This window comes from Hermetia illucens, chromosome 5 (genome assembly GCF_905115235.1).
Source record: "Hermetia illucens chromosome 5, iHerIll2.2.curated.20191125, whole genome shotgun sequence".
Lineage (NCBI taxonomy): Eukaryota > Metazoa > Arthropoda > Insecta > Diptera > Stratiomyidae > Hermetia > Hermetia illucens.
This window is the reverse complement of record NC_051853.1, coordinates 21213753-21235737: the sequence shown is the minus strand read 5'-3', so window position 1 is coordinate 21235737 and position 21985 is coordinate 21213753. Positions and strand designations below refer to the sequence as shown.

General features: G+C 43.2%; 1 protein-coding gene across 4 annotated transcripts in view; it reads right to left on the bottom strand.

Annotated features, from left to right (window-relative positions):
- Positions 1-21985, bottom strand: part of LOC119656717 (tyrosine-protein phosphatase 99A) — a 588033-nt gene that overhangs the window by 347312 nt on the left and 218736 nt on the right. For all 4 annotated transcript variants that reach the window (XM_038063239.1, XM_038063240.1, XM_038063242.1 and 1 more), the window contains exon 7: positions 4091-4205. In XM_038063239.1, the coding sequence (XP_037919167.1) occupies positions 4091-4205 (115 nt within the window). The remainder of the gene's footprint in view (positions 1-4090; positions 4206-21985) is intronic.

Genomic DNA, 21985 nt, shown 5'->3' with positions numbered 1-21985 from the left:
GCAACCAGGCTTTGCAAGGCTGTAGCCAAAGACGGGGTAGTATCCTCTGTCTGTTTGAAGAAGGAAGATGGGACATTTGCCGAGAATGAGGAGTACAGAGCCCATTTCCCGGGGTCCTACCCCACGGCGGCAGACGACAACATTCTGCCTGACAGCGCCGCAAAGAATAAAAGGGGAGGAAAGGAGAACTGGAAACAAGTAAAAGAGGTATGCTTAGAAGCTGGGGTAAGGTGGGCAATGGGAACTTCTAAACTACTTAAATCACCCGGAGCAGATGGCAATTTTCCAGCACCAATCCAGAGAGGCCTAGAAATCATCTTAGGGTCTTTTCTGAGGATGGTAATGGACAGCATAGGCTTAGGATATATACCAATTCCAATATTCCGAAAATGGGTAAAAAGGATACTTTTCACCCTAAATCTTTCAGACCAATTTGGGTAACATCTTTCGTATTCAAATCGGTGGAGAAGGTCATAGAACTAACTTTCTAAAGCGTAATCCCCTACATCAGGGTCAACACGGTTTCCGGGCCGGAGGGTCAACCGGAACTGCTCTGTATCTGCTGACGGATGTACTATACCATAGAAACAAAAGAAATAGCACTGGGTGCGTTTTTGGATACCGAAGGAACATTCGACAACACATCGCACACAGAGATACAAGATGCCCTGAGCCGCAGGGGTGTGGGAAACACCTCGACTTTCTGGATAGACAAAATGCTAGATAATAGGCAAATAGAAGTACCGACAGTACAAATTACGTTGTTATGAATACTACTCAAGGGTGTCTATAAGGCGGGGTACTATCGCCGCTTATGTGGTAGTAGTCGAATTCCTGGGCATGCTAACAAATATTAGAATACAGATCCAGGATTACGCGGACGAGGACGAGAGTTACTAGTGCCTAGTGCAGGAAATTGGGACTGCAGATCAACCCAGCCAAAACCACCATAGTACCATTACGCTAGACCAAAAATGACTCTGGAAGACGCATGTCGAAAACATTTGTCGGAAGGCCAGGAGGGCTCTGATGACTTGTAGATCCATAGAAGGAAAAAAATGAGGTTGCAGCCTGAAGATACTACTTTGGATATGCACTGGAATAGGCAAATTATTAGCTATGGGGCGGTAATCTGGGGAGAAAGAACTGAACTCAGCACACAAACCAGGGAATTACACAAACTCCAAAGACGAGTTTGCATGGGTATAAGTGGGACAATGAGGACATGTCTAACGGCATCCCTGGAGGTCCTTAGGGACTTAACCCCCCTTCATCTGTACATACAGATGCAGGCAAAGAGGGCAATATTCAGGATGGCCGGGAGTGTCAGTGAGGTGAAATCGAAGGTAGATTGATATTCTTTCTAGGCGGTATCCCGAATTATTGATACCAAGGGATAACATGACAACGAGGATTCACTTTGATAAGAAGTTTGGAACACATTGCAGTAACAAGGCAAATTGGAAGAGCGTGGCTGTGACATACTGTTTAAACTACCAACTGATTGCTTGACGGATCCCACACAGAGGGAGCAGGCGCCGGTGTCATTGGTCCAATTAAAATGTATTTGGAGCTAATGGATAAGGTCACTAGCATATTCCAGGTGGAAATACACTCCATAGACAGCCAAGCAGCGATGAAAACACTTAGGTCCAACCAGGTGAACTCTAAACTGGCATGGGAAGGCTTTGAGAGACTGAATACGGTTCCAGGCCGTGTTGGGTTGGGAGGCAATGAGGCAGTGGACGAACTAGACAAGAAAGGATCAGGGACCCTTTTACATGGGTCAGAACCCGTCTATGGAAGCGGAAACGGGTTTATGGCTATGAAATTAAAAAATGAAGAGGAATGGAGCAATTCAGAGTGCTTTTTGGGGGATTCGGATCCACACACAAAAAGGATTACCTAAACCTCACCAAAACGAACCTCCGAATCATAGTGGGAATTCTCTCTGGTCTTTGTCGGCTAAACTATCGCCTAGAGAAGCTAAGGATACCTGCGGATACTGCCTGCACGTTCTGGGACAGTGTCCGGCACCTGTACAAAGTAAGTCGAGGCATGTGAAAGTAGGTAACATGCTAAAATTCTTAATGGTTAGATGCTTGCTTGAGATGCTATGAGTAATAGGTACACTGTAACTAGTAAAAGGGACACAATGGTTCTTTAAGGATGCGGTACGGCTTTCCCTTAACAGAATAATAATCCTTTCCTCATTCTCTGCACTAACTACAAAGCTGTCGGAAGGTTCGTGGAAGAATGGAAGGAATTATTCCAGTTCCTGAGGGCAAATTTAAGGTATAATTTAAATATGCAATATCGGAGAGGATGCGCATAATCCTCACTCCAGGTCCTGTTTTCATCTAAAAGCTCGCAAATTGACACATCCCAGTGTGATCCTTGGAGAACCTTTGCGGTTATTAAATTTTGGTTGTAGTTTGTGTATTTCGTAACCAATCCTAAAAGAATTAACTCTTTGCGTGCAACAAGAATCGGTCTCCCATCCTCCATTGCGGTTTCGTCCTTAAACCACAAACATCGCATTTTTCTGGTTACTGCCAAAATACGAGCCGTTTGTGTAATCTGATTTATGTTTTGATTGATTGATTCACACATTTTAATATTTAATGTGATTTCTCTGATTTCGTGCCAATCGATTGTTACAGTCTGCGCTATAATAGGCAGCCCATAAATCCCATTCAGGCAAAGGTGATTTAATCAGTCAAGCGTTAAAATAGAACCATCCGCGAATTAGATTCCGAAATTCCAATTTCATTCCGAGCGCACACGCTTCATCTCGGAAACAACTTTTTTAATAAATCCTTCTATTGAAAAACTTCCTGGCTACATAGTTGCTGGCAATCTTACCGTCGGCAGGACTCATATTTTCTCCACAAGAACGAAGTGTGTTTCAAGTAGTACAAAACTTTCTTTTCTCGGTCTGATGCCTGTTTTAATTATACCGAACGGGAAAATTTCTTTCTGCTTACGTTGGAAATGAAAAGCCATTTTCATCAACGGTTCCCCGAAAGCCGAAAGCGGCTGAACTAAAACTTCATTGAAATGTTCACTAGAAAGCTTATCGTTTACATGTCAGATTCACGTTTGTCGCTGGGACGCCATACCATTGCAAGGACAAAAGGTGTTCGGGCCTTGCCGCATTGTTCCCTGTGCGAGGCGAGGCCTACTCTTTTTTAAATAACCTTCGGCTCTTATTCGTCTACTTCTTAAGCAAGGTACTATTTTATTAGACTCTTGTTAGACTATGTGCCATGAAATCTGCCTGTCGTCGTCCTTTGTAGCTTGTTTGCTTTTAATTTTGTGTAGGAATTAATTGTGTGGCGTTCGAGGTATGCCACGTAATTGGTTCGTGACGGCATTGGAACTACCTCTGTATTTGGACTCGGAAAGTTTCTTGCTATGGTGATGGGATTTTGTGAGCTCTGTTAACCCTCTTTTGGCAACTTGCAACCCCGAATGTATGAGTGGGTGCTTTGAATAATGTAACTTGGCTCTGCGTTTTTCTGGTCTCATTGATCAAAAATGCACGTATGAAACCCATTTGCATAAGACGGGACGAAAAATAAGAAGGAGCCCTACAAAACCGAACAGTTAGTGTTGAGAATGCACCCACAAGATTCTCTTTCTGTTCTTACTGAAATCCACAACTTCAAAATGCTTTTCCAGGACTCCCTGAACTGTCATTTGCAACTGATCCTTCATGTCCATATTTGCGATTCAAAATACGTTACCGGAATAATTTCAACGCTGCGTCTCTTCCTGGTCCCATTTCTCATTCTCCTTGTCTTCAGCCACAGCTGGGTTAAAACGTCTCAAGCCAATTTAGTAAATAGCTTTTCAATAACACCACACTGACTAACCCTTTTGAGGGTGCGTGTATTTCCAAGATATTGTTATAATAGCTGCCAGGCTACAATAGCTAAACGTTCACAACGAGTCCTGATATTGAAGTTACAAAGGTAGTAGTCCCTTTGCAAAAATTTACATTGAAAATCATGGTGATATACCGGGCGAAAAGCCAGGTTGTTGCAGCATACAATAAACGTCTATATATAGATATGTAGATACTTACCACCTTCGTCCGTCATGACTAGCACTGTTGTTGAAGGACCAAGGCCTTCCGGATTGAAAACTTGTATTGAAACCAGGTACTGCGTATATGTTTCCAAATTGTGGATTTCATGATTCTAGAATGAGGGAAAGGAATATGGAAATATTGAATGAACACGATTTATTGGAAATATTTGCTATAAGGTTAAATTGGCTTTCCACAGGTACAATACGATTATTATTTAGCAGAAGGACATGGGGACAATGCTGCTTTGAATACACTTTGTAACTGAATTTGAATAAATTCGTTATCTCATTCCACTTTGTCGTTACAATAGCTCCAGCGAGTACATTTATAAAAATATAATATAAAATTTATGCACACAAAAGGACCAAGAATAATTCAATAGCTACATCGAGAGCGGTATTACGGGATGGGGCAGGTATCGAGGAAACATTTTGTAGATTATAAACTGCGAAAAGCGGTGAAGGTTAAATCAGGTTTTATTGTTGTAATGGATGAAAATCCAAAATATACTGATGGGGAAGATGCGGTGTGCTGAGGAAATCGATTTTAAAAGTAAAAGATTCTCAGAGAAAGAAAAGTTCAGCTGCCTCCTTAAGTAAGGAACAACAGTCGGCAAAGACCAGCAGCAACCAAAAAACTCTGAATACAGAATTTATTGATTTTGAAAATTTTTTTGATCGGAAACTCTAAATTATAACATATGTAAGTACAGGCTTATGTGCATTATATTCAGAGCAGGCTTCTCTATTATTAATGGCGGGAACAAGGAGTTACAATGCCACAACCCCCGTATAGGGACTATCACTGATGAAGGGACTACAGGCCAAATCCTTCATGTTAGAACCTTTTCTTGCATCTGCAACGGAAAATGCGAAGGAAAGAGAACTTAGCAGCGTGAACCGAGCTGACTGGATACCAGCTTGTAGGAGCAGATTTATGCTGACAGGATACCATGAACCAGAGAAAGTATGTGGCGACACATCAGAATGTGAATTCGCCTCTGTCACTGCATTCAATGGGTGTGGAAGCAGCTAACAGCCTGACAGGGGACAGAGGTGACAAATGTCAAGAATGATACGTCCGCGCTCTAATCCTGTCCGCCGAACAGTTAAGGTCCATTAAAAATAGAATTCCAAAAAAGATAATAATAGCGAATTTACCTAATTAATTATGGTATAATAAAGTTAATAAAATCTGTGACTGGGTAATTTTATAATAAAGTGTATCTTTTTTCATCAACGATTCTTTGAATTTATTGGGGAAAACGGTTCCTCAAAGTGGTAACCGCGACGTGATCTGAACACGCAACCTTCTGATCTAGAGTTGGACCATTTCGAGGGCATTTTTCAACTTCTCCTTGAGGCCGTACTTGTCTTAAACGCTGAAAAATGCGGCGATTAAGAGCTTAGCTAGATTAAGACCATGGTGAATGATCGGCCAAGGTTATTGGGCATGTTAAACTTTTATCGTCGTTTCTTGCCCAAGGTTGCTCATCACCAAGCGATCGTTAACGCCTGTCTGGACCCAAAACCAAAGACTCCTGCGAGGTTCATGTTCTGCTGAGGCCGTCCACGCATTTGAGATAGCCAAATACCAGCTTGTTGATGCAACACTACTGGCACACACGTCGATGCCTCAGATACAGCGGTAACGCCGCTCTTCACCAACAGGTGAATCAAATCTGGCAACCGCTGAGCTTCCTTTCAAAGCAGCTCAGCCCAGCCCAGCGCAATTAGACGACAGTGAGCTACTCGCCGCAAACCTCGCTATAAAATACTCCCGTTTCTCCTTTGATGGTAGCCCGTTCACCATGTTCATGGACCACAAGCCTCTTACGTTCGCGCTTAGACAAAAGCCCGACAAAGCGTCCCCTCGCCAACTTTGGCACTTAAGTTATATCAGTCAGTTTACTCCTGATATTCAATACGTGTCCGGAAAAACAATGTTTTTGCAGACGATTTATCTCGAAATTCGGAGGTCAGAGATCAAGGCCCAAAAAGACGACGCAGAGCTTCAGATCCTTAAGGAAAACTCCAAATAAAAGTTGAAGGAGTCTACTATTTTCAGCTCAAACTTCTATTTAATCTGTGAGACCCCAAATAAGGGATCCAGGCCATTCATTTCCGGCCGATTTTCGTAAGGAAGTATTTCACGCAGTGCACGATCTTGCCCTCTCAGGCATCATGACGACGAACTGATTAGTCATTGAAAAATACTTTTGGCTAACGTAAACTCTTGGGGCAGACAGTGCATCGCGTGCCAGAAGTGCAAGGTCAACAAGCACGTACGAAAGGAAGTCCGCACTCCTCCATTTGTAGCCAGTGCCCAAACTAATATTTGCCTCGAAAAGGGCTGATGGATACCTTTCACATGATGACCCATGTGATTATATCCGGTGAAAAAAATGTACATCCCCCTTTTGCATATATAGGGACTCTCCCTTAAAATCACGGTAGAACAATGTTACTCACGGTATGCAAAGGAATTCACAGTTCGCACCTTTTCATCAAGTTTCGTATCAGCGTAGAAGCAACTGTTTCTGAGGAAATGGATGTGTTTGACAGACAGGCAGATTTACTGTGCGAAGGAAAGAAGGGACGGGATAACAAGCATATTGTTGGAAGTGGTAATTTAGGAACTTAGGAAGGTGCTCATTTCGATGAGAAAATGAGGTTTATCCAAAGAAACCTCAATCGTTGCAAGATTACTAAGGATTTACTCGAGAAGACCACCTGTGAATCTGTGGTGGAAATTTCCATCATTAGCGAACCCTACAGAAGCCGTCGCGGTGACTTATTGGTTACAGATTCGGCTGGTGGCAAGCGGTCGACAAGCCATACAATGCACTGCAAGTCAGATAGCCAGTGGCTTTGTGTGAGCGAAAAAACCGGAGTATATGTGTGCAGGTGTTACGCCTCAGAGTTTGAGGAAATGCTTGACAATCTTGTTCTCGATGCAAAGGGACGTCCTTTCGGAAAGGGGGTCTGCCCGAATCGTATTCCTAACCTTTGTCACGTCTTGTCTGGCGCGTGGTATGGTGGGTTAGCGAGGAGTAGACCCACAGCGATCAAGAGGCAATATTCTTTGAGCTATGGATTGAGCCAAAGGACCGGGAGAGATGTTAGACTGGTCTGCAAAAACTTTGAATGAGCAGACCTTCATAGCGGTGTGGGTAAACCAATTAATAAAGCAGGCGCCTCAATGGAAAGAAAAGACGCATCCATTCCTAAGAGGTGCTCTCGCCCCAAAAGGAGAAGGAACTGCTGCTGGAACAGTGAACTGATCAGCCTGCCATCATGCCAGAAGAGCGGCTTATAAAGCGGGAGGTTGAATCGATCTTAGGCAAAAAGAACGTGGCTATAATGAACCCCGCAAAACCCTTGGGCTCGCCATCCAACGGAGCAAAAGGGTGGTAGAAAAACCCGACAAGTTAAAAAAAATATTCTTACGCTCGAAGCCAGTGAAATTGTTCCTGTAAAACTTCCCAAATTCAGGCACGATGACCCGTTAAGCTATTTCACCATGGCCGAGGTTATATTTTCGTTCAGTAAGATTAATATTAGTAATTTGGACACCAAACTTACCTCTCTGAGCAGGGACCTTATTCTCGACCCGCTAGAGAGAATAATAAATACATAACGCTGAAAGAGTTGGTACTGAACGCGTTACTTCCATCGTAGGAAGCGAATATACGACGTCTTTTTCACACCCCCCGGGAGTGAGAAGCCTACTGCTTATTTCCAACAGATACGCCAGCCATTAAGATGACCAGTTCAATGAAACTCAGCTGAACACGCTTTTTCAAGAACAGATGCTCGACGAGATACGCTGCATCTTACTAATTGATTGTAGGCAACATGCTCCAAATCAGTTTTCTTACGATCAATATGAATCTCATCAGGAAAACCCCTCGAGCAAACAGATTTTCTCCAAACTATAGTAAACCAACTGGGCAGGCTCGAAGCCAGCTTTGTCGTTTTGGAGACCGTGTCAGGAAGTGCCAAATGCACTGAAACTGGAACGAGTCCCTTAATAAAGGGGTAACAGAAAGGAAACTAGGGAGCCACTACCGAGATCAAGCAATTCTCAAGGACTTAATACCCGACTCCTATTCTTAGTCGACTCTGGTGCCGATATTTCTGTTTTACCCAAGCGCTACGTTAAAACGAACAGCAAAACGTATCGAAACATGTGCTGAGATGCTTTTCACAATCGGTTTAGGTATTGGACGCCACTTTATTTTAATTTTTACGATCGCCGACGTAGCCGCACCAATTTGGGGAACAGACTTCATTTCTCCCTCCCTTTCCCCTTCGTAAACCTGCATCAACAAACTAACAGGCATTTCCGTCCACGGGAACGACGTCTCCAGCAGACTGCTCTCGTCCATCGCTCGAACGCAACCGGATCAGGATCTCCTTATGAAATTCGTCGATACCATCGAGCAGCCTTTAGCACGCGCATTATTCTAGAAGAACAGCAGAGGACGACGACCATGCGGTGACTACCGGGATCTTAATGTGGGCACCATTTTGATCGTTAAAATTTCCCAGTATGATCAACTTTTGTAGGGCTTAATTTCCCAAAACGCCGAAATCAAATTACCATTCCACGCTTACATATCAAGAGTTAAAAAAAGAGGCAAACGGCCGGTTCCCTGATACCGGAAGTAATCAAGATGTTGGAAGTTTCCAAGCAGTAATTCACCAATGCAGCACTCCTGAGACATTTATTGGAGAATGTCGAGCTCGCCATCCGTACTGATACCTCGGACCATGCCATGGGAGCCGTCTAGGAATTTGACATGACAGAAACTGAGAAATTCTGGATTCCTTCTAAAAAGATGCCATCTACAGCGGAATTACGTACTTCCGCGATCTGGTCGGAGGTTATCTGCTCCGAATTAGAAGGGACCACAGTCCGCTGGCTTTCGCTTTTCAAAACAAAGCTTCAAGATTATCTTTCTGATAAGAACGCCAACTAGAATATGTTAACCAATAATAATATCATTCCTGTCGCACGTGTAGACACTGCATTCACTAAGAATGCACTTTCCGCATCCACACCATTGAAGTCCCAGTCGTAGTCCCTCCACTGGAACTCAAAACAGTTTAGGATGCCGAAATTGAGCTGACCCGCATTGCAACCAGCTCGAACCTGAAACTTCTAAAGCGAAGAGCAGATGATCCTAATGCACCAGTGTATTGCGACCCCTCTTCAGAAGTGTATCGCCGCTGCATTCCTGCACCCCTTCGCAGACACGTATTCGACATTGTCAATTGTTGTCAATCCATCGCTCCCTCCTATTAAGAAGATGATCTCCACAGACTAGCATGGCAAAGCACATCGCACAATGGGTCCGAAGGTGTCTTGCGCGTTGTGGCACCCCGGTCTCCATCACAAGTGATCGAGGTTTACAGCTCGAGAGTTTCATTCTCTGGTCCCTGGCAAAATTCATCGGTTCTAAGAAGACACTAACAATAGCGGACCACCTAGCGGCGAAAGGTATTGTTGAGCACTTGCATCGGTAACTTAAAACTTCTCTATCCTTTCGTTTACCTCTGATTACGAACCGCCCTCTAGGACGACATCGAGGCTCCACTATTACTGGAACAACTCGCCTGTGCCTAGAGATTCTTTTCCGGGGCTGATTATCCTTTGGATCTGATGGTCTTCCTCGATAAATACCAGGAGATAATGCGTGCTATTCAGCCTCTTCATTTTCAAAATTTGAGTCTTCTAGTTCTCCCACATCAACCCCAACCCCGGATTTAAAACAGTACAATTTTAACGCCCCCAGTAAACTAAAGGAAAATAAGGACCATATTTTTGAGTTGGACCGGACGTGTCCTTGGCCTTGACAGGAGAAGAAGATCGCTCAAGCTGCTTCATAATCCTCTCACTCCTCGCACTGGAAAGGGGATAATCTGACGATTTGACGACCAGACCAAAATCAAAACTTACGGATTGCACCAAGCCATCACTTCAGTCAAAATATTGCTTATACTTCCCAATGAGATGACTAGGGCTTCTACTAAATCTCTTTCAGTTACTCGACGATTTTCCAATACGACTTCCTGTATTGTTTCTACCATTTCTGGTGTTGTTGCTTTTTTTGGAGGTCCTTGACGTGGATGGTCTTCAAGGCTTGTACGAATTGGTGGCGAAGAGTTCTTATACACTTTAAACATTCGTTAATAAATTTCCTTTGCTTCTAAATCTCCCAAAAATAAAAATTCAGTTACTGCACGAAAATGGATTTTTCCATTGCAAAAAATACTGTGACACTTCGATACTAAATGGCTTGAAAACAAAGAATGAATTGACAGATTGAAATGAAACTTCACATACGTTTATAGGAATTAGGCTAGTAGCAACGCCCTCTCTTATCGAGCAGCAAAACTTATTGAACAATCTAGTACCTTATTCACCGGGTTTAACATATAAGGATTATTTCTGTTTCCAAATCTGAAAAAAAACTCCGGGGAAAAAAATTTGGTTCTAAACATGTGGTCATTACTGAGCAGTATACGCTGACAGCATCTTTAAGCAGGCGTTTTTGATTTCCACATCACATTCCTTATTAATGCAAATTGAGACTCTAATATGCATTATTGCATTCTATATTTATCCATTTTGAACATTTTGGCTTTCCATCGCAGCTCAAATTCGGTCCTTATTATGAACGTTACCATGGCAAATCAAGCAACCTCGAGATATTTGTTCTCCGTTGCTTTGAAAAAAGATTGGATATGCAGACAATATACGAGTTCTGGTTAGAAGATTTTCACATTATTGAATTTCACCAGAATTCATTCATCTCCATTTCATGCAATCAAAGCAGCCACTTAAGCCAATTTCAATTATTTATGCAATATTCACAAAATGTTGAAAGGAAATGTGGAAAATTTTTGATTAGAAAGTGCCGACGGTATTAAGTGGAATTCCATGCAATATTAATTATCTGAAGAATATTAACTTAGAGTGGTCAGGGCAAGATTATTCAGCAGGAAAATCCGCCAACGGTGGTCGTCTTATTAAGGCTTTTAAAATGAGAAAAACGAAATCCTGCTCCGAAAAAATACTGGCACTTCCAAGTCATCTCTATACGTCATACGTTTAGGTTTAGGACAGACAGGCGATTTTAATGAGGTTTTGTTTTACACAAAGCCTTGTTTTTTACGCAAAACCCTATAAATGACGGAGTCATACGGGCGGGAACTTGCTGAAGAAGGTTTGATGGGAATTGAGCTTAGAAACACTTACTTCAGGGAAAAGGCATAGAACTCAAAATTTATGAAATGAAGTCAAGTCTCCGTGCTGCTTGCCGGGGATAAAGTTGAGGGGCTGATGTGAACTCCATACGACAAACCAGAAATCAAATTTGGAATTGAAATAGGTTGTCTTTCGCGGTCGTGAAGGCTTTCTTTTGAGGTCCTTAGGTGTAAGTTTACATTGCACTTTTGCAAGGGCAAGACAGTCACAATTACGGGAGTGTAACCAGATAATGGAGCAGTACTCGATGATACTTGGAACGAGGGGTTCGAAGAGATATAAGGAGGTACTATTGGTGATCTTTGAACTTGTAACACATCGAGTGACACTTACTGAAGTGTAGTAATATTCCATTGGCAGAGCACTAGCGAAGTAGAGTTTCTAGCTTGTCTGTTGTTCACGATTAGTGGAAAACAGGTTAAGGTAGTCGACATAGAGCAAATAGGGACAAGTTAGTAGGCCGGACAGTTGACTGGTTTGAGCACAAGGCTATCGTATGGAAGGCCGCGGTTCAACTCTCACTGGTGGCAATGGAATTTGTATCATGATTTGACGTCAGATACCTGAGTCAAATCAAGGTAATAATCTCAAGCGCCTCCTATAGGATATATTAATCCTGTAGTGTACCATTACGGCCTTTCTTGAAGTCCACACTTTAAGGCCCTGACCCAATTATGTAATTAAGTAGGGTTTAGAAACATCAGTGTATATAAAAGTTGGTGAAGTTTGGAAAGTTAGAGGCAGTGGACCTAGGCTTCATAACACCGTGTTCCTCCTTCACTGAGCGGGTAAACAACCAATAACAGGCGTACCTACCCAAACATTTTTGAATAGGAGGAGAGAAACGAAATAGGGTTGTAATTCACAGCCGTTTTTGTGAATAGAAATTATGAGAACCTCTTACCTGAGGGTAGAAAAACAGTTTTCTTCGAGGTTTTTGTTGAAAATTATGGAGAAGGTAAGGGAAATTGATTGACCAGTTAGAATCAGAAAGAGGTTTCAAAGACCATGGAGACCAAGGCCAAAATGGGCGGCATGGTTGTCAATAAGATATTCGACTAGAAGAGGGGTAAAGGAAGGATGCCAGGAACTAAGGGGCAGGCTGCATCCTGACTTGCGGAGAAAAAGAAGGGGGAAGGAACATATATTAAAAAAAGTAGCGGCAGACTAAATGACAAGATAGTTGGAAGGAGTTAGCAGAGGAGCAATCGAATTTAATGAAAGGAGGGAGAACTGGACAGGATTGGGGAAGTTTTCAATGCGAGATTTTGAGGTTTGCACGCCAAAGGGAGACTTTAACATAGGCGAGGTATATTTGGGCTTAACTATAAGTGATTTAACCAAGGAATGCAGAGCTTTAAAAAACCGAAGACAGCACGTCGAACTTGGTAAAGTTGCGTACTACAGGGAAGTGGAGTCAGGTGAGCATCAGACTCAGGAGCAGGGTAATAAGCCTTAGGAGCAATGTAAGACGGCCATGAGAGGTTGGAGAAGGCACAGAGAACAAAAGTCAAGACAAGTCAAGAGTAGGATTTAATTGATTTTTGGAGGTGCTAGTCGAGGTCTTCATGAAAATAGATAAAGGAAGGGAAGGGTGGAAGGAGTTATTGAAAAGGCATGAAAGATGGGAAGATTAGGCCAAGAGCATATAGGAAGATTCACGTCGCTACAGAAAATGAAAGCAAAATTCCGCCATGTTATTAACATAGTATGCTAGTCCCCAGCCCAGGTAAAGCAGGAGGGCTTGAGGCAACGTGCTTTGTACTATCCTCAGTAAAGCAAAAATAAAATGCTGAGATCAGGGACAGAGATAAATAAAGTATAGTTGGAATTACTCCACTATGCTAAATCTTATCTGATCTCTCTTGTTGACAGGTCCCGCGACAGGCCGACCAGGAAAATGCACCCAATGTCGTTACAAACAAGATGATCGAATGGAGTAACAAGGCTCGGAAAAATGCTACGGCGTCCACTGCAGTCGACGCGACAGGACGGATTCTGGTCCTGTCAAGAAATGGGAAGGGTTCTTCGCGCATGGATGGCGTCAGGACGTAAGTAAGGTAGTCCGAGCAAAAGCAAAATAAATACGCACGCTAAATGTTGGCACTGTAATTGGAAAGGCCGAGGAACTCGCAAGAGCCCTTCGGAAAGGGCGTATTGATATCTATACTTTGTAAGAAACCCGATTGTCTAGTGCCAAAAGCTGCGACATAGAACCCGAAAGCGGTGAAAACGGCTATAAACTTCTCTATTTTGGCAGTCCACACACTTACCGATAAAACAGCGTGAGGAACGCACTGGCCCGCCGTGAATTAAATGGTCGCGATTTCGTAAGAAGAAAGAAGAAATTATTTCGACAGATTTCAATTGAAGAGCAGTTCCACCTATCAGCGCAACTGAAGTCGAGGAGGCAATAAAACGAATGAATCGGCGAAATCGATCATGACGAAGAAGAAGATGAAAGAAAGAGGCGGGAACAGTACGGTTAGGACTTATGATAATTTATTAAAGAAATCGTGTTCGGGAGAGGGGCCCGAGGCAGCGAAAATAAATACGGGATATGAAAATGACACATGTGTTCAGCCGAATGATTCATACTGAGATAAAATCGTACTGGAAATAGGAATAAAAGGAGACTTAACAGATGTGATGGCGTTTCTGCCGTTTGACTTGCACAGTACATCACTGTCTCTGTCATAACGAAAGATAAAGCTACCTTAAATTAGCTCGGAATCTAAAATCCTGTCATCTAGGCAGGTTCCAGTATTGCAGATGACGTGATGTTAGAAAGCGAAAAAAGATAAATAAAAACTCTAGGATTTTGGTAAGTCGGTGAGGTGAACGACAAGCTAGAATCTTTCTCGAAGTTTGGCTTGCCGACAAAGTTAATTGAAGATTGGGCGACGACTTTGAAAGCATGTGGATATGTCATTTTGAAGGAGGTCAACACTCGTTAGGCCGAGCCATTCTTCGTAAGCTTCACATCCAATAGAGACGAACGAATTAAGTTGGTCTTACTTCGAATGTAGGCAAGAACATCGTTTGAACTGTCAATGTTGACATTCCTACATATTGGAAAGTAAGATAGCAATGGACGCAAATGAAAGCGACGAAATAAAGTCAAGAATTCAGCTGGCCAATTAAATTGACTATTCTGTTTTTCTCACTCAAAATTCGTGCAGAGGAAGACGAAGCATCTATGTACAAAATGGTCACCACACTTTTACGGTATCATTACAGTGAAGCGTGAACCTGAACTTAGGCAGGACACTGCCAACGCAAATTCAGAGGCTTGGTTGCTTAAGTAGTACTGGATAAATAGTAATACGCCGACAACCGCACTTGAAGCTATCCTAAATCTGACTCGCCGAGGGTCTGGATCCACAATGGTGGGGCCAGAACCAGCATTTGCAGTCCGGCCATTACTGTTAAGTATATTCTGAAGGGTGAAATTGCTGGCAGGAGACAATCCTTGCGAAAGCCCCTGAGGTCGCCAGAGCGGCATTTTTGTTGTCCCTTAAGAAGTGGACATGAAAACCCTAGTAGAGCTTTTAATGGAACACTGCTTTTTAAAATACCATATGGAAAATATTGGGGTGGTTGTTTCGGCTATGTGCAGCCAATGTGATGAGGAGGAGGAAACCGCCCTGCACTTTTTATGCAACTGCCCGACCTCCTCACCTTGGCACTCACTTTGGAAGTTTTTTTCAATGAAGAATCTGCGCACATTCTGCCTCTGGAGAATGTTCCCAGATTCGCTGAAGCCTGCGAACGCCGTAGGCGGGAAACCATTGAATAGGCGATTTACGGGGATAATAAAATGCGTCTAACAATGACCTGAGTACTCGGAGCTGCGGCTCTCCCCAGTAAACTAAATTAGACTAAAAACTACACAGGGATAAAAATACTGAAAGCTTTTGAAAGAAAGGTCCCTAAGCAGAATATTGGGAGTAATGCGCCTGAAAGATGAGTGGCGCATTAGCTACAACAACAAGCTGTATGAAATCTGTGGTGATTCAGATGTTCATAATATGACTACAGAGGATCCATTGGTATGGTCCTATATAGCAAGTGGACCATACGTGAAACCAAACGAAAATATTCAAGAAAAAGATTAATGGAAGGAGGAGCCAGAAAATCAAGGGAAAATGAATACTGTTGATGGGCTTTGGGTAGACCGCTTACGGAAAACTGGCCCACTGAAGCTAGCACTTATAAAACCATTCTAGCACCAAGGCGCATTTCGAGGGCTATCCTTCCCTTCTAAGTGATTACCTTAAAAGATATTTCTTACTTCAATACACTACAAATAAGTTCATTTCGGGAATTGCGCATTCTTCTTCAGATACTTCGGTAAAAAGGTTGTCTAACTGAATAAATTCTCTCAACCATAAATGATTTGAGGAGCATATGGCATACGTATGCATTCATTTGTTCGTCTCGCCTTTGGAGGCTCCTCTCTCTGATAAATTCGTCTCTATAAAAATTATCAACGATGAAGTCGCAGATGACAACTGGTAGAACTCAAACGACGGCGACTTTTCTCGAGCCAAACAATATTCCAGTTTTAAAATTGGAAACGGAAAACGTACTTTAAAAAGTTGAACTGATTCCGCCATCCTTTCACATCTGAGCTCCTGTCGATGCTGTCGATATCGTTATAGTTTGACTGATAAAATTTCCATATACGTGTTCATGTGAATTTTATGCATTCACTCCGACAACGACGAGAAGGAGGACGATAACTATGACGGCACCGACCGACGACTGGTTGCTCTATCTTTTCCCCGAGACGTACACAACTTCGGCCACAACCAGGAAATGTGCTCAAAGTCCTTATATGTGTGTATAATATTTTGCAAATATTTCCCATAACATTTTATTATGAATACGAATAGCTGGCAATATTCCAGGAAGCCCGGGTCGAAAAGGACACTCGGGCCATCCTGCATAATATCTTTGAAAACATTCAGTTTCTCGTTTTCAAAGCACATTAACATTGAGTGAGCGCAGAAGTTGGACAACTGGCTCCAAGGATAACGTTCTGGTGTTTCAAAGAAATTTCTATAGAGGAGCAAATTTTGGATTAAAAACGCGAAAAAAAACTTCGAATAAAAGAAGGAAACTGCGAACTCTTCGGGGTTTTGGAAGTTGAAAGAATTAATCTTAAGTTCGTCGTTCGTGCATTTTAAATGATTCCTAATTCTTCCTTGGAAATGTGCTAGAATAAGGCTGAATGGATCCACAATGTTAGGTAGACAGTTTGCATCCTGTGCGTTGTCCTATTTTCGGTACCAGTGACTATTCCGCTCATGTGGATAACATATTCAGAAAGCAGATAACAACTTCCAATATCTATTGAATGTAGTATCCTTTCTCGCCCCCAAATGCTATTAGTTCGTAAAATTAGCCAATACTCATATAATACCATTACGGGTAAGCGTTTATAATCTTGCAAAGGGTAATTTTTCGCCTTGACGGGGATCTGGTATTAATTATTCGGCTCGCCTTCCAACTAACCCCCATCATCGTAGTCCTGTTTGAATTCAGTATTGATTTTGCATTATGACTCTGGGGAGCATTCTATGCCAATCGAATATTTTAGTCGTACATGACCCTGTGGACTTTGCTAGGGTTCTGGTATTCTCTGACCAGGTCCTCTAATGGGTAATGGAATGTGAACATGTCAGCCAAATTTCGAACACGAATCATTCTTTTTTATAAAAATGTCCTGGCAAATTGGTATTGTCGATATTGAGGTTATGCGTCACTCCAATGTACACCGGGAAATTAGGAAAGGGGTAATGAAAAATTCTGATGTTAAATTTCGAAATTGATTTTCACTTTTCCTGATGGTGTAATATCAAGAAAATTTTATGTCCAGGAATGTGGGAGGGTCGCTTAGGGTGCTGAAATCGGAAATACCGTTTTAATCGATTTATTGTACAAAGCTTTTGAAAATATCTCCATTGGGACGGTTTCGTCGCTAATCAACTAAATGGCTTATAGGCTGCATTGGTCGGTCGAGTCCCTGCTTCATAATCCAACTCCATTTTTATGAAGAGTTGGAGGATGGGAAATCCAATCTCAATTAACAGGAAATTGTACTTTGAGTGCACTTTCTGCATTTTAAATGCATCCAACTATCGGATGATGGCATCAGTGGAGTACAACATATTTTAGTTTTCTGTATGCGGGGGAGTCATACCTAGGTAGTTTGGGCTCACTTTTTTCAATTAATTTCCGTAGACTTTGATTGAATTTTAATGAGTGGGGATTGATTATTTGAAAGAATTCTTAGATTTAGACCACGAATCCATTCAAAGAGAGGTAGAGCGATGTGTTCCATATAACTCAAAAATGTTTGTTAAAATTTAGAGAGCCCTGTGTGAGCCATCCACTTGATGGAGGACCTGACCAATTGGACGGGAACTTTTCTTTTCTGGCCCATGGACCGCTCCTTTTGGGCAAACACTGCAAGGGAGAAGAGCCAAGGGAGGTAGTTGCTCGTGAAGAACGGCAACGCACCCTAGATGAGTGGCAACTGTCTTCGCAAAATGAAACTAGAAGCAGATGGTCTGCGTGGTCCGTTGGCAACTTTGGTGCCTGGCGGAAACATAGTAAGCATCGTGAGACTAAGTATTTCTTTACCCAGTTGTTAAGTAGGCATGGAGGTTTTTAGTCTTACCTGCATAAGATTGGAAGAGCACGACCTCCGGATCGTGTGTTCTGCAATGGAGTTGTGGATGACGCCCATCACACTTGTTTCTTCTTGTGGAAGGTGGGATGGGATTCGTCAGCAGCTTCATTTAAACACAGGGGATCTCTCTCCAGATAATATTGTTGAAGATATGCTGAGGGGCGCTAACAGGTGGGGTCGTGTTCCCCATTACGTTCGGGTCCTTTTCGTTACAAAGAAGATAGAGCTCCACTGGTGAGGAGCCGGATGACAGGGGGTTCCTTGAATTGACAGTTCCCTCTCTCATTCCGTTGGTGAAAGGAATTTCCTGATTTGAAGGCTTCGCAAGGCAGGAGAATTCGGGGACTAGCCCGAAGCAATGTGACAAACGGTTCCAGGCTAGCTCTCTAGCGATGAGAAAATTTTTAGTTGGTAGTCGAGGACGTACTGTTGCGGGAGTCCAACACTATGGGCGTAAATGCGTTCACTTACCCTACCCAAAAAAAAAAGACACCAAAAGTTAAAAAAACACAGACGACTACAGTTTTATCCAGGGCACCTCCATTCCAGTCACGTTGTTTCCAATTGATTTATCGTAATAAACAGAAACACAAATGTTTAACTTTCATTTTTTGTAGTGGGATTAGATGGGTACACCATCCAAAACATTTGATGCTTGTATGCCGTAATAGTTGAAGATAGACCTGAGAAGAATCGGGGGGTAGTGGGAGGTACATTCGTAGAAAATTGCAGATGTCGTTTCTTACCAATTAGTTTGTCTGTCTTGTAATGCTGTCACGCAAACTCCTAAGACCATGACTGCTGTTATGAGAGTAGAGAAGCTCAGTTCAGGAGGTTCGGATTTTCAGAGCCAGCCCCGAGTATTCACGAAGGAAAGCAGCTCTTCCACCTTGCAGCTAAAAATTTTTCTGGGGTCTCCAAAGGATAGTTCACCCAGTGTCTGTCGCATGAATATAGCTAGAGTTATACAATCGCAATCCTTGACTTTTCACCGGTGGTGAGCCTTCACCATCTGAGGTCCGCGGCTGCTAAATAGTGCAAGTAGATTCCGCCCAAGACTGTCGTCAACGATCATTTGCCTCTTTGTTCCTATGAGCGGGAACCCAGAGGAGAGTGACCTTGAGCGTGCTGCATAGACTGTTCAGAGCGTTTTTGTACTGTCGGTTAGAATGACTGTGTTACGCTTAGGGCTCGGATCGTGCGTCAGCACGCAGCAGTCCAGAATCGGCAGGCTTCCAATATCGCCAGTACTTCCGCCTAGAATACACTGGCGAAACCTTGGAGGCCTTACGACTTGGATGCACTGTGTGTATTCAAGGAAACTCCAGCACCGACTGCACAGACCATCTTTGATCCGTCGGTGAAGAATAGTATGACTGAACGGCCACTGAGAGATGTTTGTTGACAGCACCATCGAGGAATATCAAGATGTTTTCGCATTCTGCGATAGCCAATTTTTCTTAATGGAAAAGGTGTTTGAAAATATTAAGGATACCATATTCCTTACTGAATAATGTAAGTCTGTAGTCTTTTCGGGATGCTATCTTTTTCAAAGGCTGGCTGCAAACAGTGGGGACGTTGGAGTTTTGGCTGAAAACTACTGATTTAACCATGGCAGAGAAGAAGATAGAATTGGTTTTGACGACGTATCCCCCAGAAAAACTCATTCAAAATTGATGTGGAAGATATACGATCACTTCGATGCTGCCTATTAAATATCTGTTCCTGTTCGAATATAGGGTACTGCAATCCTGTAGGGCGCCGTTACGGTCTTGAATGAAGTGCTCTAACACACTTCAAGACCCTGATCCAATTGGGTTGTTGCGCCAACGATTATTATTATTATTATTAAATATCTGGGTTGAGCTTCCGAGTGCCCGTTTTCAGCGAACGTCAATAGATCAAAGCACAGGTAAAGATAACTCATAGCTGGAGTGATGAAAGTCCTGGGGGGTTTAACGTGAGTACCTGCCGTGAAGGCATAATCCCACGGTCCTCTTCGGACACGGATTGATTTTGGGACCACAGTCAGAGCCCCGCCATGCACGCACAGCGGTCCTGGTTTATACTAAGTGCAGGCTCAGCATTCATACCAGTGGATGCGAGGCCTATCTAACACCTATGTCGCAACTAAGGAGTACGGCACCCGAGTTGTACAGCGAAACTCCACGCTCGAGCTCCGATGTAGGCATAACCACAACCACGATGAAACTCCCACTAGGGGGCCAACCGCAAATAACCGGACCGAGAACACATCCTCAAGGAATTCTCCTGGAGCATATGCTCTCGGAAAGCCATCCCGGTTCCCATGGTTCCAGATAACCTCCGGTGAGGCTTCACGGCAGAGCCACTTCAGATGAGTCCCTTGCACACTCGGGTCTGATCGCCCTCCTCGAGTACGTGGGGACGGAACTCCCCAACGGGTTAACTGATAGCTGGAGTGATTAGATAAATGCGGTTATACACGCTGTCAGTACCGGCATTAAAGCTGGTGAATTAATAAAGCCGAACAAGAAACTTTCAGCGCTTCGCCTGATGACTTTACGAACTTGCAGCGCATTTAGGATACAAGATGAGGTCGTGCTGATTGTAGCAGGCAGGGGCTCAATACGGGACCTGGATTTATTAGAGAACACAAATGGGGTCATCAGCAACGAGTACAAAACAAAGACTTGAAATTAGGATGGAGTCATCATGGAGACCCCGACTAGGACGTAAAAGCGATTAGTGATAGTGATGCTTCAGCATTGAACTTAACTTAACATCAAGAAAGGATTGGATCTGCAGGCACTTTGAAACTTAACCCTTTACCAACAAATTCCCCAGCAATTCTGGTACTTGCTTGGAGCTAACATACGATTATAGCCATTAACATGCGCGGTGAAATTGCGAATCCTAAATAGGATTCGGTAAAAATATATTGAGAAAAAACAGGGTGTAAGAAAAATTATCAACATCAACGACGCAATAACCGGTATCTGATCAAGGCCCCTTTAGTGAGGAACTAGAAACATCCCGGTTTTCCACCGAGGTTCACCAATTCGATGTCCCTAAAAGCTGGTTGGCGTCCTAGCCTCCGTCAAACGAGGCAGTTTTGCTGCTCAGCTCAAAAGACACTTAATGACCTGAAGGGCTTCTTCAACGTTACTAGTGCTAAATATACAGCATTAAAGGCAGAAATTTTAGTAGCGTTTCTTTCACTAGAGCACGCATAAATGAACCCCGTGAGTTCATTAAGAAGATGCAGAATATTCACCAAAATATCAGGGCCCTGATAAGGGGCATTGTATTGTCCTATATCGAACATTAGTGAATAAAAATACTGAAGGGCAATGCCATGCAAGTGACACCTATTCACGATAAGCTGAGTGAGGAAGTGAGAATGTGTTGGGGAATTGCCCCTTTGTCAAGCTGAAGGAACAGCTCATATGCCGGTTGTGAGTGAGTGAAGAAGCGAAGCTGAATCACTTGCTGAACGAGCTGACGCCAGATGACCGCACCTCAGACAGCTGCTCCGAGGGATGAGGCAGCTGGGTGCGTATAAGGTCAACTTAGAGCTTTTGAAAGCCCTCTGGTTGCAGCGGCTCTCGGAGAGCACTTCCGTCATCTTGGCCTGTGCGGACTCGGGGACATTAGAGGTATTGTCCGCCACGGTCGACAAAGTCCAGGAGATGTACACACGCCTCATGTTCGCGAAGTCTCTAGAGACACACATCAGGAAGTGCAAGACTTGGAAGCAATGGTGACGACACTTGTCGACCCTCTGCCTGAACTTATAACGACTGTAGGTACTATGCGTTCGGGAGGTAGATCTCAATCACGGTTGAGGTTCATTTCCCGAAAAGGGCGTCCGAGTTCAATTTTTTAATGTCTCCTTTAGGCTAAGCACGTTCTAAATATTGAAAAATGCAAAT